The following is a 16,670-nucleotide window of genomic DNA, read 5'->3' as shown; positions in this document are numbered from 1 at the left end:
ACTGCACAGTCAAGCCATTGTGCAGATTCCCCCGTTTCCCCCAAAATAGGGCCCAATGTTGTCTCGTAATACGCTGTTTATGTTGGTTCTTGTCATGCAGGGCTGTCAACATTGGACTGTCAGATTCCAGGAGATACATTTTTTGGGGGGGTGCACGGAACTCCCCAACCGGGGTATTAACAGATATATATTTTTCTGCGTTCTGGTGAATTTTGTGCATGGTTGATACTTTTATCAGGCTTGCTTTACTAGCATGTGTACAATTTCTGCCTTAAAATGCCAAATGTAATTGTACAGATGTGATGACTGAAGCAAAGTAAAATAAGACATCTTTAATAATGACTTCTCATCTCTAAGTCATTACTTAAGTGAATATCTGTTGCATGCATTGCCTCCACCTCTAAAGCGGGGGGTCTGGGGTCCTCCCCCAGAAAAAAATTAACATAGTAGATGTAATTTCCTGTGTTCTGGTGAATTTGAGGAGTTTGATACAAAATCCAGGAGAAATCCAGGAGATTTGCCAATCCAGGAGATTCCCAGGAGATGGGGTCAAAATCCAGGAGTATTGACAGGCCTGATGTCATGGGACATCCCTCCTCCCCTAAACAGTGAAAAACACATTTTCACTTCCCTTTTATGTTGAAACAAAACCAAAAAGAAAGAATACTCCCAATCATCAGAAACTGAACTTTTGAAATGGAGTCCCTACTACTCTTTCTTGGTGAGTTTTTCTTAGATCATTCTCACAACATACACCCACTTTTGATTGAATGATAATGTTGTACCATCATTTTTGTGTTTCAGTGATTTTAACCCTACCACAGTACATTGTACCAGAGGGTATGTATTAAATATTAATCCATCCCTAATTACCTATACTGTTGAACATATTCTCTTTTTTTTGTTTCTGTCTATGTTGTCCTGTGCCACTACTGAACAGATGGCAAATGTGCGTTACTTTATGATCAGTATGGATGTAATGCCAATGAATGGTGGATACATTTACTGCATTTGATGTCCAACCAGCCAATTCTAGTTAAGTACTATATTTAATGGTTCAGTTATTCTCTATGAACTAAGGTAATCCTCTCCAATTATCCCCCACATTTTTGGTAGTTCTCACTGAGGCCCAATACCAACCTGTGATCGCGATGGTGTCAGGGGATTCCAGGATCTTCTCTGGGGAGAGAGTCCGTCTGAGCTGTAGCATTCCTGATAAAATGTCCACCTGGAAGCACCTGTGGTTCAGGGGAAAACAGCTACTCGGGGAGTATGAAGAATTCAGTTTGTGGAATGCACACCACAGGGAGAGTGGGAAGTACCGCTGTCAGGGGATCAGGCAAAGAGCAATAGGAGGACCTATTCACACCACCCATAGCTTGCCTCTGGAGATAACCGTGGATGGTAAGCACTTATTTAGAAATATCTGTAATGTATCTGCAGCTATAGCAACTAGGTCCTGTATGACGTACGTACATCCTATAGTGTAAATGATGTATCTGTATGGACATTACAACAGATTACTAGCACATTATCATCAAATAATTTATATCAATACATTAACGACCAACGAATAGTGTTGACCCTCTCTATACTCTCTATTCAGGTGGGTGGGCTATCCTCCAGGTCCCGAATCATCCTATCCTTGATGGAGACACATTGAAATTAACCTGTCGTGTCCGTCGCAATCCAAAACTTGCGGAGGTGTTTTTGTACAGAGATGACATGGAGATAATGAGAAAAAGCGGTCCCAACCCCCAAGACCTGTTCCTGCCAAATATCACCCTCAATGATCAAGGATTATATTCTTGTAGGGCTACATGGGATCATGCTACCCATCGCTCCATCTCTGCAATATCAGTGGCCCGTCAAGTGACAGTCTTACGTACGTACATTGATTTACAGTAACGTCTATTACTGTCTGTGAAATAAATTGTCATCCGTAAGCCGTGAGATATTATTACACTAGTATTGTCCTTTACCAACAATTAAGTCATACAAGAATGCTGGCAATGTTTCTGCTTCTTCCCTACATCAGAGTCACTGACAGAGCCTGTGCTGGAGGTGGTACAAAAGGGTCCCTTCATTCAACCAAACATGATGAAACTGATCTGCCATGTCCAGTACAATGTCCGTGCTCCTGCTCCTCCTTTACATTTCTACTTCTACAAGGATGACGAGCGGCTCTCGATGGCAAGCACTGATAATGCCAAAGTGGTCACGCTAACCCCAGGTCAATACAGCTGCAGGGCCAAGGTACCCATGCTGGGCCTGGAGAGATGGAGTGAGACCAAAGTCTTTGGGAATGTGCCAGGTGATCATTAGCCTACCTTTAAAGTTACAGTATCATCATTTTCAACTTTATCAAAATATTGGCCTACAGTATCGCTTTGATTCACTTTATTGTTAACCTCTGAACTGCTTGGGGTAATGTGAAACAGTAATGAAAGGCTATAGTTGGGTCGAAAATGGCAGTTCCGTGACCGTGGAGAGCAAAGGTCTGTTTCTCAATGGATTTGTCATCTAGGAGGGTTATTAAACAAATTTGGCCGGGGTGTCTTTTTTAAAATGGTTGGGAAAATGTTTGACAGCTAGGGTAATTTTCAGTCTCATTCACTTGCTATACACTACACTATAAAGGCAAAAATTACTCCCAAAAAATCTGCTTTAAGTGGGATGTGAGGGGTCAAACTAGGGGTTTTTAATTATTCTGAATTCATTGCAAGCATTTGTTTTGCATGAAAAACATTCCTTGGGCTAAAAACGGACCCCAAAAGGCTGTGAAAATTGATGACTCATCACTAAACCATCGTATTGTGGGGTCATTTCTTGCCCAAGGAATGTTTTTCATGCCAAACAAATGCTTGCAATGGATTCAGAATAATTAATAACCCCTAGTTTGACCCCTCACATCCCAATTCTTTGGGAGTCATTTCTTCCTGTATAGTGTAGTCAGTGTATGACTCCCAAAAAATCTGCTCTAAGTGGGATGTGAGGGGTCAAACTAGGGGTTATTAATTATTCTGAATCCATTGCAAGCATTTGTTTGGCATGAAAAACATTCCTTGGGCAAGAAATGGCCCCACAATACGATGGTTTAGTGATGAGTCATCAATTTTCACAGTCTTTTGGGGTCCGTTTTAAGCCCAAGGAATGTTTTTCATGCAAAACAAATGCTTGCAATGGATTCAGAATAATTAAAAAACCCTAGTTTGACCCCTCACATCCCACTTAAAGCAGATTCTTTGGGAGTCATTTTTGCCTTTATAGTGTAGTGTATAGCAAGTGAATGAGACTGAAAATTACCCTAGCTGTCAAACATTTTCCCAACCATTTTAAAAAAGACACCCTGGCCAAATTTGTTTAATAACCCTCCTAGATGACAAATCCATTGAGAAACGGACCTTTGCTCTCCACGGTCACGGAACTGCCATTTACTTTATGCACTGCAGGATATAGGCTATAAGTTCATTATTTGTGGAATTACAGCTGCATGTTGTGTTCTCACATGCAGCTAAAGATAAAGTCTTCATGTTACTCTTCAGTTCAGATCCATGTTTAGAAATAGATATTGATTGTGGCCTTCAGTCACAGTACAAGTAAAGTCAATTTGTCTCTCGACCAATAGAGACGCATTCAAGGGTATCTCTTCAACCAAGAGAAAAGAGACCTTTACCACCACCTCAGACACCAGCCCCTGTCCTCATACTGCACACTGCTGCTCAGCCCACAATGGCCTGGCTCACCCCTGAAGGGCCCACTGCACCTCTGAATACAGATCCTACACCCAAACCTGTGCTCTATGGGAAGAGAACCCAGACCACCAGCCAAGCTGTTCCCACAGACCAGACCACCAACCAAGTTGTTCCCACAGACCAGACCACCAGCCAAGTTGAGCCTGTTGAAATGTCTGGAGATTCATCTGATTCAGCAAACCTTTCTTAGAGTGACAAATCATATTTTTTATGTGCATTTTATGATTAAAAACAAATGATTGGTCTAATGAGCATATGATCAAGTAAATTACAATTTACGGCTTAGAACTTCTTCAGCCTTCTCTGCTATAATTACAAAAATGGAATATTGTGCTAATACAGTATACTGATTCAAAGCAAATAAAGTGTTTCGTAAAAAAAAACTGAATGATACAGATTGGTTTTATTTTAGCATACACAGTCTATGAGCAATACAAAACAATACTTTTTAATTTTCAATATCTGGTTTTATTTGTGAATTTGAATATCATGCTATTCCACCCCTTTCTGAGCCACTTATATATAGCAAAGCGTTATGGCAATAATATTGACTTAATCACATTTACAGTAAAATGACTTTACAGAAGCTTGTCACAGTGCTATTCTCCATATATAAGACTTATATCATACAGCTGTTTATTTCTTATTATCCACAGTTAAATACGGATATGGTATCAGTGGCATAATAAAGGGAAATAATCATGGAGAGATGTGAGAGAAAAAGGAGAACCATAGTGGTATATTTAGAATTTCAAGGGATTACAAAAGGCTTTAAGGAACTGTATGTCAAACAAGAGAAGTGACAATTCTGAGTTACAACACAGAGTAAGTACATGGTTAAGAATGGTTGTTGTGTTAAACTGAGAAAGATCACTGAGCTTCGATTGTATCAGTAGGTGATGACTAAAATAGAAGGTCATGAGTTGAATAAACACTCTTATCCATTCCGGACATACTGTACCCTGCCTTGAACACTCTGTGATGACTAAAAATAGAGGGTTATGAGTTGAATAAACACTCTCATCCATTCCGGACATACTGTTGCTTTTTGACTGTGTCATGCATGTGGTCATGTTGAACCAGTGCAGTCAGTGTCCTACTGTCCTTGAGTGTCAGGCTTTGTCTGAGTATAGCAGGAAGCCAGTAAATATGCTGTCATCCTCACTGCTGGCATAAGCCCCATTCCAGTCTCTCAGTGTCTCCAGCCACACCTGGTCGCCCACCGCAAGTCGCAGCACTACAAGAGTTGATGCCTGGTCGATGTCCTGACCATAGAGCGAGTCCCGCGTCCTTACACGCCGTGCCCCGTTGACCACCAGGGTGGCACGTAGTGGCCGGTTACGGACAGTAATGTGGAATGAGAAGACATAGACACCGTCATAGACACAAGTGAAGCTGTTGGAGGAGGCATTGTAGTGGTTCTCTTCATTGTAAAAGACCTTGTCAAAGCGGACAGGGAAGCCGGAGGGAGGGAAGGATTTACTTGGAGAGATGCCCACACTGAAGGCTGAGCGTTTCGGTAGGACCCCCCCATTTCCTCTGGCTCCTTTGAACCCTCGAAGGCCACGCTCTCCTCTCATCCCAGGGTGACCTCTGTCCCCTTTGGGGCCAAACATCCCTCTCATTCCATGTGGTCCCTGTGACCCCCTTATCCCTGGTTCTCCTTGTGCTCCAGGGGGGCCTGGATCCCCCCGGACTCCTGGAGGACCCGCAGGGCCATGTTTGCCATTGATTCCGGGAACACCCATCGCTCCGGGGATACCAGGAGCACCAGAGTCTCCTCGCTCACCTTTCTGACCGCTATCTCCCAATGTCCCACACTCTCCTTTATCCCCCTTATCTCCCTGCAGGCCTTTCTCTCCAGCCAATCCCGGAGGTCCAGATGGCCCTTCTTTTCCTGGTTCCCCTATCTGACCGGAAGTCCCATTCTGGCCACGTTCACCCTTCTGCCCGCCATCACCTCTGACACCACGCAATCCAATTTCACCTTTCTCACCTTTGGAGCCAATGTCGCCTGTAGAGCGAGAGACTCTATATGAGGATAATTAAGGTTCAGTGAAAGTAAAGAAAACTCACAAATCACCAATCCATTTCTGTATATCTGTACCTTTTCCTCCTGGTTTTCCTGGTATTCCTGGTGTCCCAGCCAGCCCAGTAATTCCTTGGTGACCTTGTTCCCCTAATAAAAGATTCATAGTGTAGATTGAAACCACAACTGCTAATACTACCACTCCTAGTACTCCAACTAGTACTACTACTACCACTAACACTAACACTACCACTAACACTAACACTAACACTAACACTAACACTAACACTAACACTACTCCTACTACTACTACTACTACTACTATTATACTACTACTACTACTACTACTACTACTGCTGCTGCTACTACTACTGCTGCTGCTACTACTACTACTACAACTACTACTACGGGTAATCATAATAATAATAATAATAATAATAATAATAAATATTGTTTTTGTATAACGTATGAACTGTAGTGTACAGTACTATGTATGAACACTACTACTACTACTAATAATAATAATAAATATTGTTTTTGTATAACGTATGTACTGTAGTGTACAGTACTATGTATGAACATTACACTGTAGGCTATGTGTGTTTTTGAATAAATAAAATTGAGTTTTAAAGGAGAGATCCCATCTTTCATGTCTGAATTGTGAGTTTTGAAAGATAAAGTAATCATCGTGTCATATCATTTATATTTACCCTTGTCTCCTTTGACCCCCATCGGGCCAATCATACCCTGTGGTCCAGGTGAACCACGGGCTCCTGGTTCACCCTTTTCACCAGGTGTACCTGGAAGAGAGAGGGTAAAATAATAATAACAAAAAAGTAAAAATCATGAATAAATAAATAAAACTGTATTTTTAATCATTAGCAAGTGCCATGCATTCAGAGGAACGCACACGTACCTGGAAGTCCTCCGTCTCCTTTCGGCCCCCTGGGGCCTCTCTCAGGGGGGCAGCACTCACAGAAGTTGAAGTAGCACTCATTATAATCCAAGGTGTAATTCTCATGCCCAGCCCCTGGGGCTCCTGTGCTCTCTGTGTAGTACTCAGGGAAGACATCCCCTGGATATGTGGTGCTGTCCGTGGTAGCCGGTGGGTAGGGCTCCCCAGGCTTTGTCTTTTCCACACTCTTTACCGTTTTGGGCATGCTGGTGGTGAGAAGGCTGTGTAGGGTGACCTGAGGAGCAGGCTTCTTGGTGTACTGGTACTTGGGCTTTGGTGTGGTTTTGCCCTCAGCGTAGGGAGCCAGTGTGAGTGCTACCACAAATACAGCAAAAAGGGCAGAGCGACAGGAGACAATCGCCATGGTTGACTGGGATCTGTGAACTGATAAATGTGTTTATATCTTAAGTCATTCTTTCATATGCATTATCTCCTTGGCAGGTAATGTTTTGCCCTTGTCTCTCTCTCTGTCTGTCTGTCTGTCTGTCTGTCTGTCTGTCGGTCTCTTAGTAGGACAGACAGACAGACATAACATTATGAATATATTAGCACAAAACCTCGTGGTTTTCATGGGCCAAATAAGAATAGGCCATTCTCACAGCAGCCATTTATTTTGACATGAAATAATCACAGGTGTTACCAATACTAATTAAGGTTTTGTTTCAGCAGAGCCTTTCCTGAACATGCATAATAGGAACATCCTGTTGTTGCATCCAAAAGGGCAGCAGTGCTGTGATATTCATTCACCTTTTATGGCAATTGTCCAAAAAGTGGTGTGGCATGTGCATGGTCTATCACAAAAATGCCAGAAAAACCTTGAGGCAATGTCTGTCATGGGGCAAGGGAGAATGTATTAGCCACACACACGCACGCACGCACGCACGAACGCACGCGCGCACGCACGCACGCACACACACTCACACTCACACACACACACACACACACACACACACACACACACACACACACACACACACACACACACACTCCCGGGCCACACACACTCCCGGGCCACAAACACGTCCAGTTTATAATGTCTCTACAGGGTGACTTATAGGGTGTCCTCGGACCAGGGTCAGAGATGAGGACTTGCCAGTTGACCCACCTATAGCACATTATAAATACAACACTCTAATATACAACTCATTTAACCTTTTCCAAAAAGGAGACGTACAAGGCACTGCAACACTATACAGAATCTACCCCCTCCTTTATAGAGGGCTACACTCTGAGGACAGTACATAACATTTTGTAGTTCATCATTATTGTAATACTGTTTTGTATACCACTTTAAACTAATGATCAGCTTGAGTTTAAAATGTTTAAAGGATGTCTCTTTACATCACTCAACTAAATTATTTGTTCTCATTTGTGGAATAACATAGATGAGTACTAATACATGTCTGTCCCAGTGTAAATGTCAATGAATCTTAATATTTGAATCTTAATATTTCATGAACTAGACATGTTCAAATCAATTATGTAATACTTACACCTAACATGATTTTTTTCCTGAATCCCTTTATATTTTCAAGCAACTTATTCACCAGTAGGTCAGGATGTCTAAAATTCAAATTCAACTTACCTTGTTGTTCCTGCGTAGTCCAGTCATTTATCTTCCTCTCTAGCAGTGATTGGGACGGATCATGAAGAGCTCCAGGTCTCTCTGATATCTCTGCCGGTCATGGGCAAAGGAGCGTCCCCACCAATGAGGGTCTTTACTGGAAGCTCAAGGGGAGGTCTGAAACCCAAATACATGCTAATCTACAGCAGGCTGGAACCGACCCAAGCAGAACCACTGTGCTGTGGCCCACTCTCTGTACCCCTGTTGTGTAGAAAGGTGCTTTTGTGACACAGGATACAGCGCCCGCCAGAAGCAGTCCCTCGATGTGGGCTGGGCGAAGACCAAAGGCCATGGGGCAACGGGTCACCCGATATAGGAGGAATTCCTCCAACATCCACCTTGCAATCCTGCCACCCGGCTCTTATGGTGGGACCAGAGCCAAGCTGAGAAGGATCTAGAGGAGAGGGCACCACCAGAACCCCTTCTCTCACAGTACTGAACAACACTGTTACTATATGTCCAAAGCTGAGAGAAGAGGGGGCAACACATTTGTTTTAAATGTCAGACTATTGTATTTAGGGTCCTCCAAATAGGCCTATACCTGGTTTCTGTATAGGTTTGCATTCAGCTTGCATATAAATGTATGCAAACGATAAATGATGTCTATAATATGATATATATTATATAGACATAAGACATATGTCTTTTGTTTATTCCACAACTCATCTGAACACAAACAAACACACACACACACACACGCACGCACGCACGCACGCACAAACGCACACACACACACACACACACACACACGTGCGTACGTACGTGTGTGTACTGTATATGTTGTATGCTGTATATATAATGCTTAGCTGCAATCGAGCACCGTACAGGGAGGGAATTTGATCATTGCAATGTACCTGGACTGGTTAACATCCAGTGGAGAGATTTAGCTTTAAGAACACTGAAAATCTCCTCAGGCAACAATTTCTAAGCCTGAGCTGTTGTCAAAGGAAACAGATTATCTCTCTCATCTTTGGTGCTGCCTGACTGGTCACTGTGACTTACTTTCTACACATCACTATATTCGATTTATGGCATGCCAAGACGACAACTTACAAGACACCTACAATTGTTTCATGAAGAAGCAATTTTATTGTTGCTCGCGAGTCAAAATAGCAACTGGCTGATGCTGAGAAAGTCTGAGCACGGTTGCACCAGCGGACATGCTTGAGCTGTCAAAGACCTCAAGCCCTCAGAGGGATCTATGACCAGCTATGAATGAGCAGGAAGAAGGGAAATGAAAGAGGGAAACAGAGAGCAGAAGTGAAAGTGGTGATGGAAGGGGGTGGAGAGAGTCATGGGGTAATAGGACAGGATGGCCCAGCAATGTGTTAAAGATGAAATGTCCTGATCTTGCATGGTGTCAACAACATGAGAGTAATCATGCACACCAATGCCCCCTAATTTCAATTCAATTACAACTACTGCATTCTCTTACTTCTTATCACTAGTATTCCCACATCTTCCCTTTCCTTTCAACTCCCTTTTTGGAGAGCTTTCTTCACAGAAAATGTCCACCATATCTCTAGTCCCTCCTTTCTTCTCTCTCACACACTCCTTCCCAGCAGCTCAAGTGAAGGTGTCCCCAACTTGCCCTTAGACAGCTTCTATGAAAGGACAAACAGAGATGGAGAGTGAGATGTGCATCTGAGAGACCGGGGGTTCCTCTGGGGTTCTTCCTGTCTGACCTCAACCTCGGCCCCTATTCAGACCACACACAACAGCGGCGGTCAGCTTACAGTGCCAGCCTGGCCACGGTGGACCCAGGCGCCGCTCAGCTGTCCATTCATTTAACACTGGCACACCAGTCGCCCCACCCCCAGCGCCCTCTGCCCCCGCTTCCCCATCAGCACTGTACACTGCAGCAGGGTAAGTCGCTGGGAGAACAGAACACACAGTGAAGAGTTAACTGGCTCACCAGGTGCAGCAGAGCAAAGAGAGGACCAAAGATGACTTGGATGGATGAAGGTGTATTCCCTTACATTAACCCCACTCATGTGAAGCAGATCTCCAAGTGAATGAATGTGTATTGACAAAGTGAGAGAGAAAGAGAGGCTTTTGCTTTACTTAGTGATCATAGCAACCAACCCCTTCTCTGTATATTGTGTGGTTATTCCTGTTACACTAAACGTTAAGAATGATATAGGCTGCTTCTTGTTCTTGCAAGATCTTATAAAATAAAATCTAGAAACCTCTGAATTAGCAGCTAATGACTTTGGCAAGAGACATTGTGACAGCGAAATCCACAACTTATGTCGGACAGAATACAAAAGGACTTTCTTTTGCGACACTTTTCAGTGAAGAGTTGTTCTAATGTTAGATTCTAATGTCAGGACACAAAGGTGTACTATACGGTATGTACCCATGTCCATCAACGATTATATAAGGGGACGGAGGGTTTTGGAGGTTAACTGGAATAGAGTGAGGAGGACTGAGTCTTTTCGAATAGGATGAGATTCCTGGAGCTCTCAAGTATGGTCTTGAAAGCCCAGAGAGAGGATTATAATAGAAGTGGTTCACGGTTGGATGGATTACCTAAACTCTTTCATCTGGGGTTCCACCTGTTCATTCTGTCGTCCTCTCTTGACCCTACCGGCATCTTCGAGCTCCATGAAACCTGTTCTATTACCTATTAGTCTCTCTTGAGTGGATCTAACCACATCTCCCAAAAGGATTTGGGACGTTTAGGTGCCCTACTTACTTCAAAGATATATTGGATGCAGTCTCCCTATGCACTCTCACTGTGTTGTCATTCATTTAATCTGGTATCATTGTGCGACCTGTAATGTGACCGAGGAAATGCGTGACTGCGTTTGGTTTAGGGTGTGGGGGAATTTTCACAAATTGGATGACTCCATGTAGAATTCATTTTCCTTCTTCCCCATCACAGATAAAAAAATCACACCCGTGTGAAGTGGAGCTGTGTGTGTGTGTGTGTGTGTGTGTGTGTGGATCATGTGTACCGATTTTTGTGACATTTGAAGAAAATATGTAGGAAAAGGAGCAAAAAGTGTGTTTTGGAGAAAATTCAAGATGGCGGAAAATCTATCATGGCGCAAATGGGCGTGGCCTATATGGGGAGATGCGTCATGACCCAAGGAATCCAGGGAAAAAATATTTTTAATTTTCCGACCTACGGTTCAAGAGTTACAGGCCAAAACGTAAAGTGGGGTGTTATGGCGCCACCATGCGGCCAAATGACACAATTATTTTTTATTTAATCCTTGAAATCATTATGAACCTCCTCTCCAAGTCTTGAAACTCTAGCCCCTATGGTTTGCGAGAGACAAATAATTGAATGTGAGTTTTTGCGATTCCCATTATAAGTCAATGGGGAAAATTAATTCACTAATAAATTAATATCAATTAAACTATAGAACCTTTCTCTTAGAAAAGTAATAGCCCACGATTCCCGAGTAAGCCGTTCGATTTGACATATGGCGCGAGTGTGTGGTGGCAAAACTGTGGGACTAGTGGCGTGCCGAAGTTTAGGAAGTTCAGGCTACATACAGACAGACACACCCACACGGCCACGTATAGGGAGCCTGTGCTTCACACAGCTCCAAAAATCACACCCGTGTGAAGTGGAGCTGTGTGTGTGTGTGTGTGTGTGTGTGTGTGTGTGTGTGTGTGTGTGTGTGTGGATCATGTGTACCGATTTTTGTGACATTTGAAGAAAATATGTAGGAAAAGGAGCAAAAAGTGTGTTTTGGAGAAAATTCAAGATGGCGGAAAATCTATCATGGCGCAAATGGGCGTGGCCTATATGGGGAGATGCGTCATGACCCAAGGAATCCAGGGAAAAAATATTTTTAATTTTCCGACCTACGGTTCAAGAGTTACAGGCCAAAACGTAAAGTGGGGTGTTATGGCGCCACCATGCGGCCAAATGACACAATAATTTTTTATTTAATCCTTGAAATCATTATGAACCTCCTCTCCAAGTCTTGAAACTCTAGCCCCTATGGTTTGCGAGAGACAAATAATTGAATGTGAGTTTTTGCGATTCCCATTATAAGTCAATGGGGAAAATTAATTCACTAATAAATTAATATCAATTAAACTATAGAACCTTTCTCTTAGAAAAGTAATAGCCCACGATTCCCGAGTAAGCCGTTCGATTTGACATATGGCGCGAGTGTGTGGTGGCAAAACTGTGGGACTAGTGGCGTGCCGAAGTTTAGGAAGTTCAGGCTACATACAGACACACACACACACAGACAGACAGACACACCCACACGGCCACGTATAGGGAGCCTGTGCTTCACACAGCTCCAAAAACATGACACTGTTCCTCACCCAAACCAGACCTCTTCCTTGAATGCTGGCATTCTTCTGCTTCTTTGAGTGCTTGAGCCGTGCATAAATAGATTATTTGTGACTGAGGAGTCTTCTTTATACAAATCTCTCTCTACTGCCTTGATCCGTTTCTATGAAGTTCTCAATCAGAAGCCAGAATTGTGTTTCAATAGTTTATCATTAAAGGTTTATTGGACTGCAACAATTTTAGCTTTTATAGCAATAATTCCTCTCAATGGCCACTTGGTGGCAAACTTCTTTTAAACAAATCCACTGGACTGGAGTTCACAAACTTCACAGTCAACTGACACTTCAGTCTGGGTAATTTCAATTACCACCAAAATACAAAAATATAACTAAATTGATTAATAAAACTTATACACAGCAACATTCTCAGTGTCACTGTAACTCAGAGTGTAAAAAACGTAATTAACACACCAAAGGCCAAGTGGCCAAAATGAGGATATTCCAGGCCATTGTCTAGTAAAGTGTTGCTAGCTTTAAGTAGTGTTAGTTAGGTTTAAAAAGTCAAATAGGTGGTTGCTGGTGTAAAACAGTTGTTGCTAGGGTCTAGGGCTAGGCGTTTGCTAGGGTCTATCAATAGGTAGTGTAGTAAAATGAGTAGTAAAACGTAGTAGTTGCTTAGGGAAAACAATGGTTGCTAGGGTTGAAAAAGACATTGCTGGGGTCTAATAGGCAGCTAGGATGAAACTGGTTGCTAAGTACTGGTCCTTGAGGTAAAAGTGATGGTTGCTAAGGTAAACAAGAAGCTCAGTGGCCTTGTGGTTAGAGTGTCCACCCTAAGATTGTGAGGTTGGGGTTCAAACCTCCAGTCATACCAAAGGTTATAAAGATGGTACCCAGTTCCGCACTGCTTAGCACGTGAGAAGCCACTTATATAGTATAGTCTGTCTAATATTGCTCTGCTCATAATAGCACATAAGATAGAATGCACAAAGGGCATGGAACCAAAATATAGGCCTCAAATGCAATCTACTTAAACGCATCTTAAAGTTAAAATGTATACGCCTTTGCACAAAATAAAAGACTTTGAAGCATGTGTTTTGTTGAAAACACGTTTTCAATCTGGGCCACCATCGTGCAACAGTCAGAGTACAGGGTTTGGCACCAGCTGTACTTTCATGCCTGCTTGGGTGCAGGTTTTATCTGACCAACCACTCCTGTGATTATATTGACTGATGTACTGTATAACAAAGACACAGAGCTGGGAGCTATTTCCTGAGGTGTGAGCTCAATGGTAATGATTAATTCTTCCTCTGTCTTTGATCAACACATAATTATTACACAATCATTCCACATGCCATGGCACAGACTGGAGCCATTACCAGTTTGACAAAGATTTTGAAAAAAGATTCATCCAATCTTACAGGTACAGTAGGGGAGAGCGGGGTAAACTGAGACACTTTTTACATTTGCTCCCCTCTAGGCGAACTAAAAGATATATCAGGAAAAATGTACACATTTCCCAGTAATTTGGGATGTTTCCTAACAATGGAAGATATCAGAACATATGCAAGACAAAAGGCAGAGAAAATATGATTGTTTTAAAAAAAGTGGTCTTGTGTCTCAGTTTACCCCAAGACCGGGGTAAACTGAGACAGACCAGAGAAATCAACGGGGTAAAGTGATCCACTCACTTTTTTCACTTTAAAACTACCATAAAAACACAAAACCTGGTTAACCGGGTTAAATATGCGCAATACAAAAATGTACATAGCAGACATTCTTTTAATAGGCTTTGTCCTGCATTTCCACCCATGTGTCAAATAATGTGACACATGGGCAGAAGGAAAAAACTAAAAACCCTATAAAAAATTGATAGAAGGGTTTACCAAACTTTCCTCAGTTGATCCTTATGTAATTTATCCTGTAGAATCTATTTCTGCAAAGTATATTGTTGTATTGTGCATAACTAATGAAATAATTCGCATATTTTGTCAAATGTAGTCAAATATGCTAATTATCTCATTAATTATGCACAATACAAAGAAATATATATCAAAAATGGATTCTACAGGGGAAAATACATGAGAATCAACTGAGACTAGTTTGGTACACCCTTTAATCTGGTTTTTACAGCTTTCTCCCTGTCTTTCATGTTGGGATAATGTGAGATAGTGTCTCACTTTACCCCGAAGCAATTGTCTCACTTTACCCCACAGCCACATTTTGGGAAAAGGGATATTTTTATCAATTCAGGGTAATCTTCAGCTAGCAACTATCACATGGATTTATAAGTTGGTAGTTCATCAACATGTATGATATAAAATGTTCTCCCTGCATCAATTTGCTTTGACACAACAGCTGATTATGTTGAAAGCAAGAAAATGTACTTTTACATGCAAAAAACACATTTTTGTGAAAAAAGCATGTTTTCTACAGCATTATCAGGTCTCTCTTTTCATGACAAGTGGGAAATTCAAGGGGCTTGAAAATATAATGGTCACATGACCACAAATGTGTTCCATTGCAAAGATAAATGGAGCGTCTCAGTTTACCCGGTGTCTCAGTTTACCCCGCTCTCCCCTACAGTACTCCCTACGCATTTTCTAAAACTCTGAGGTCATTAAAACTCAGAATGTGTTCCGGGAAATCAAACTTTATGGGTGGGGGACCTTTTCATCAATTGGATTACTTTATCTTCCTTCTTCCTCACCTCAAAAGTGTGACATTACACAGAATAGAATAGATAAAGATTGTCATAAACATGCAAGAATAATTATACAAAATATTATTTTAATAAATCAGCGTTTATACTGGGCGGCGTTTATACTAGCTCAGGGGTAGAGAAACTGGTATTAGAGCACGAAGGGTATAAATCCCGAAGGGTTCCCAGTTCGAATCCGGGCTCCCCCTGAGTTAATGTCGAAGGGTCCTTGGGCAAGACTCTGAACCCCTAATTGCCTCCGGTGAGTAGGTTGGTGCCTTGCATGGCTTCCTCCGCCACCGGTGTATGAATGTGTGTGTGAATGGGTGAATGTAATGCACAATCTATGTAAAGCGCTTTGGATTAAAAGCGCTATATAAATGCACCATTTACCATTTACCATTTACCATTTACCATACTGTAGTTAAAGCTTCTCTGTCAGGCTTTGCTTAAAGCAGAATCTTTCATTCCTATCATAACATGTTTGCACTGTAGGAGTTAACATGGAATCTCTTCAGATACTACTTTGATAAAGCTATTTGCATACAACATGTGGACGCCTGAGTGTTTGCATTTATGGATCTGTGTTCTGCAAATAATTGAATTGAATTGAATTGTGTGCGTGCGTGTCCACTGTTGACTGTGTCCATCACAGTACACTGTTGAACAATAGCATGAACTATGAACCATAGAGACAATGTTTGTAATACCACATGTTCACTGGGGTTGAACAATGTAGTATTTAACCTTAGATTATTGGTGAAATAATGAATTAACCCTATAGTGGCGGTGGTAGTGTGTGTGTGTGTGTGTGTGTGTGTGTGTGTGTGTGTGTGTGTGTGTGTGTGTGTGTGTGTGTCATGTGCCTCTCACGTGCCTGACAGTTGCTAGGAGTTCTCAAGTTTTCTTGTGGGAAACAATAGCGGAGTAGGCTCTAAAAGCAACACAAACCCTCAGTGTGTAGTCCTGTTGAGAGCATTTTTACAGAGTCAGTAGACATCTTTGTTTGTTTACACCTGCTCATTAGGTAGATAAACTCTGCCCTCTGTTTTCATGGGATACAAGTTAAAACATGAACTGCAAACAAAGGACAGTGCTTCAAAGACCCTAGGCCCCCTTAGCCCTTCCAAACTCCACTAGCATTGCATATATGGTAGCTATACCATTGTTTTTATGTTATATTTTATTATATCATATTTCTGGGCCTATTATCTAACTACTACTAAAACTACTTATAAATTAAGGCTGAGGACACAACAGAGCCCAATATGATGCAACAAAATGCAACAGAAACAACAGCAGACTTCAGTTGTGTATTTGTCAGAACCTCAGCTTCTGTATGT

At 42.1% G+C, this 16,670-nt stretch overlaps 2 protein-coding genes across 2 annotated transcripts; one reads left to right on the top strand and one right to left on the bottom strand.

Annotated features, from left to right (window-relative positions):
* The first annotated feature begins 638 nt into the window (after positions 1 to 638).
* Positions 639 to 4,121, top strand: LOC308289794 (low affinity immunoglobulin gamma Fc region receptor III-A-like). Its single transcript, XM_080731547.1, has 6 exons — positions 639 to 721; positions 805 to 840; positions 1,117 to 1,404; positions 1,607 to 1,885; positions 2,039 to 2,314; positions 3,629 to 4,121. Exons 1-6 carry the CDS (start codon positions 697 to 699, stop codon positions 3,943 to 3,945), a joined length of 1,221 nt encoding a protein of 406 aa, XP_080587673.1. The 5' UTR covers positions 639 to 696; the 3' UTR covers positions 3,946 to 4,121.
* A 746-nt stretch (positions 4,122 to 4,867) lies between these two features.
* On the bottom strand, positions 4,868 to 10,959 carry otol1b (otolin 1b; the record flags this gene model as incomplete). The annotated part of the gene is made up of 9 exons (XM_080731814.1): positions 4,868 to 5,769; positions 5,863 to 5,934; positions 6,495 to 6,584; positions 6,701 to 7,054; positions 8,325 to 8,414; positions 8,563 to 8,828; positions 9,912 to 9,967; positions 10,166 to 10,237; positions 10,954 to 10,959. 9 exons carry the CDS (start codon positions 10,957 to 10,959, stop codon positions 4,868 to 4,870), a joined length of 1,908 nt encoding a protein of 635 aa, XP_080587940.1.
* Positions 10,960 to 16,670: the final 5,711 nt, after the last annotated feature.

This window comes from Nannobrachium achirus, assembly GCF_963921795.1.
Source record: "Nannobrachium achirus genome assembly, chromosome: 8".
Lineage (NCBI taxonomy): Eukaryota > Metazoa > Chordata > Actinopteri > Myctophiformes > Myctophidae > Nannobrachium > Nannobrachium achirus.
Note: the sequence above shows the minus strand (reverse complement) of the source record. Positions and strands in the feature narration are given on the sequence as shown.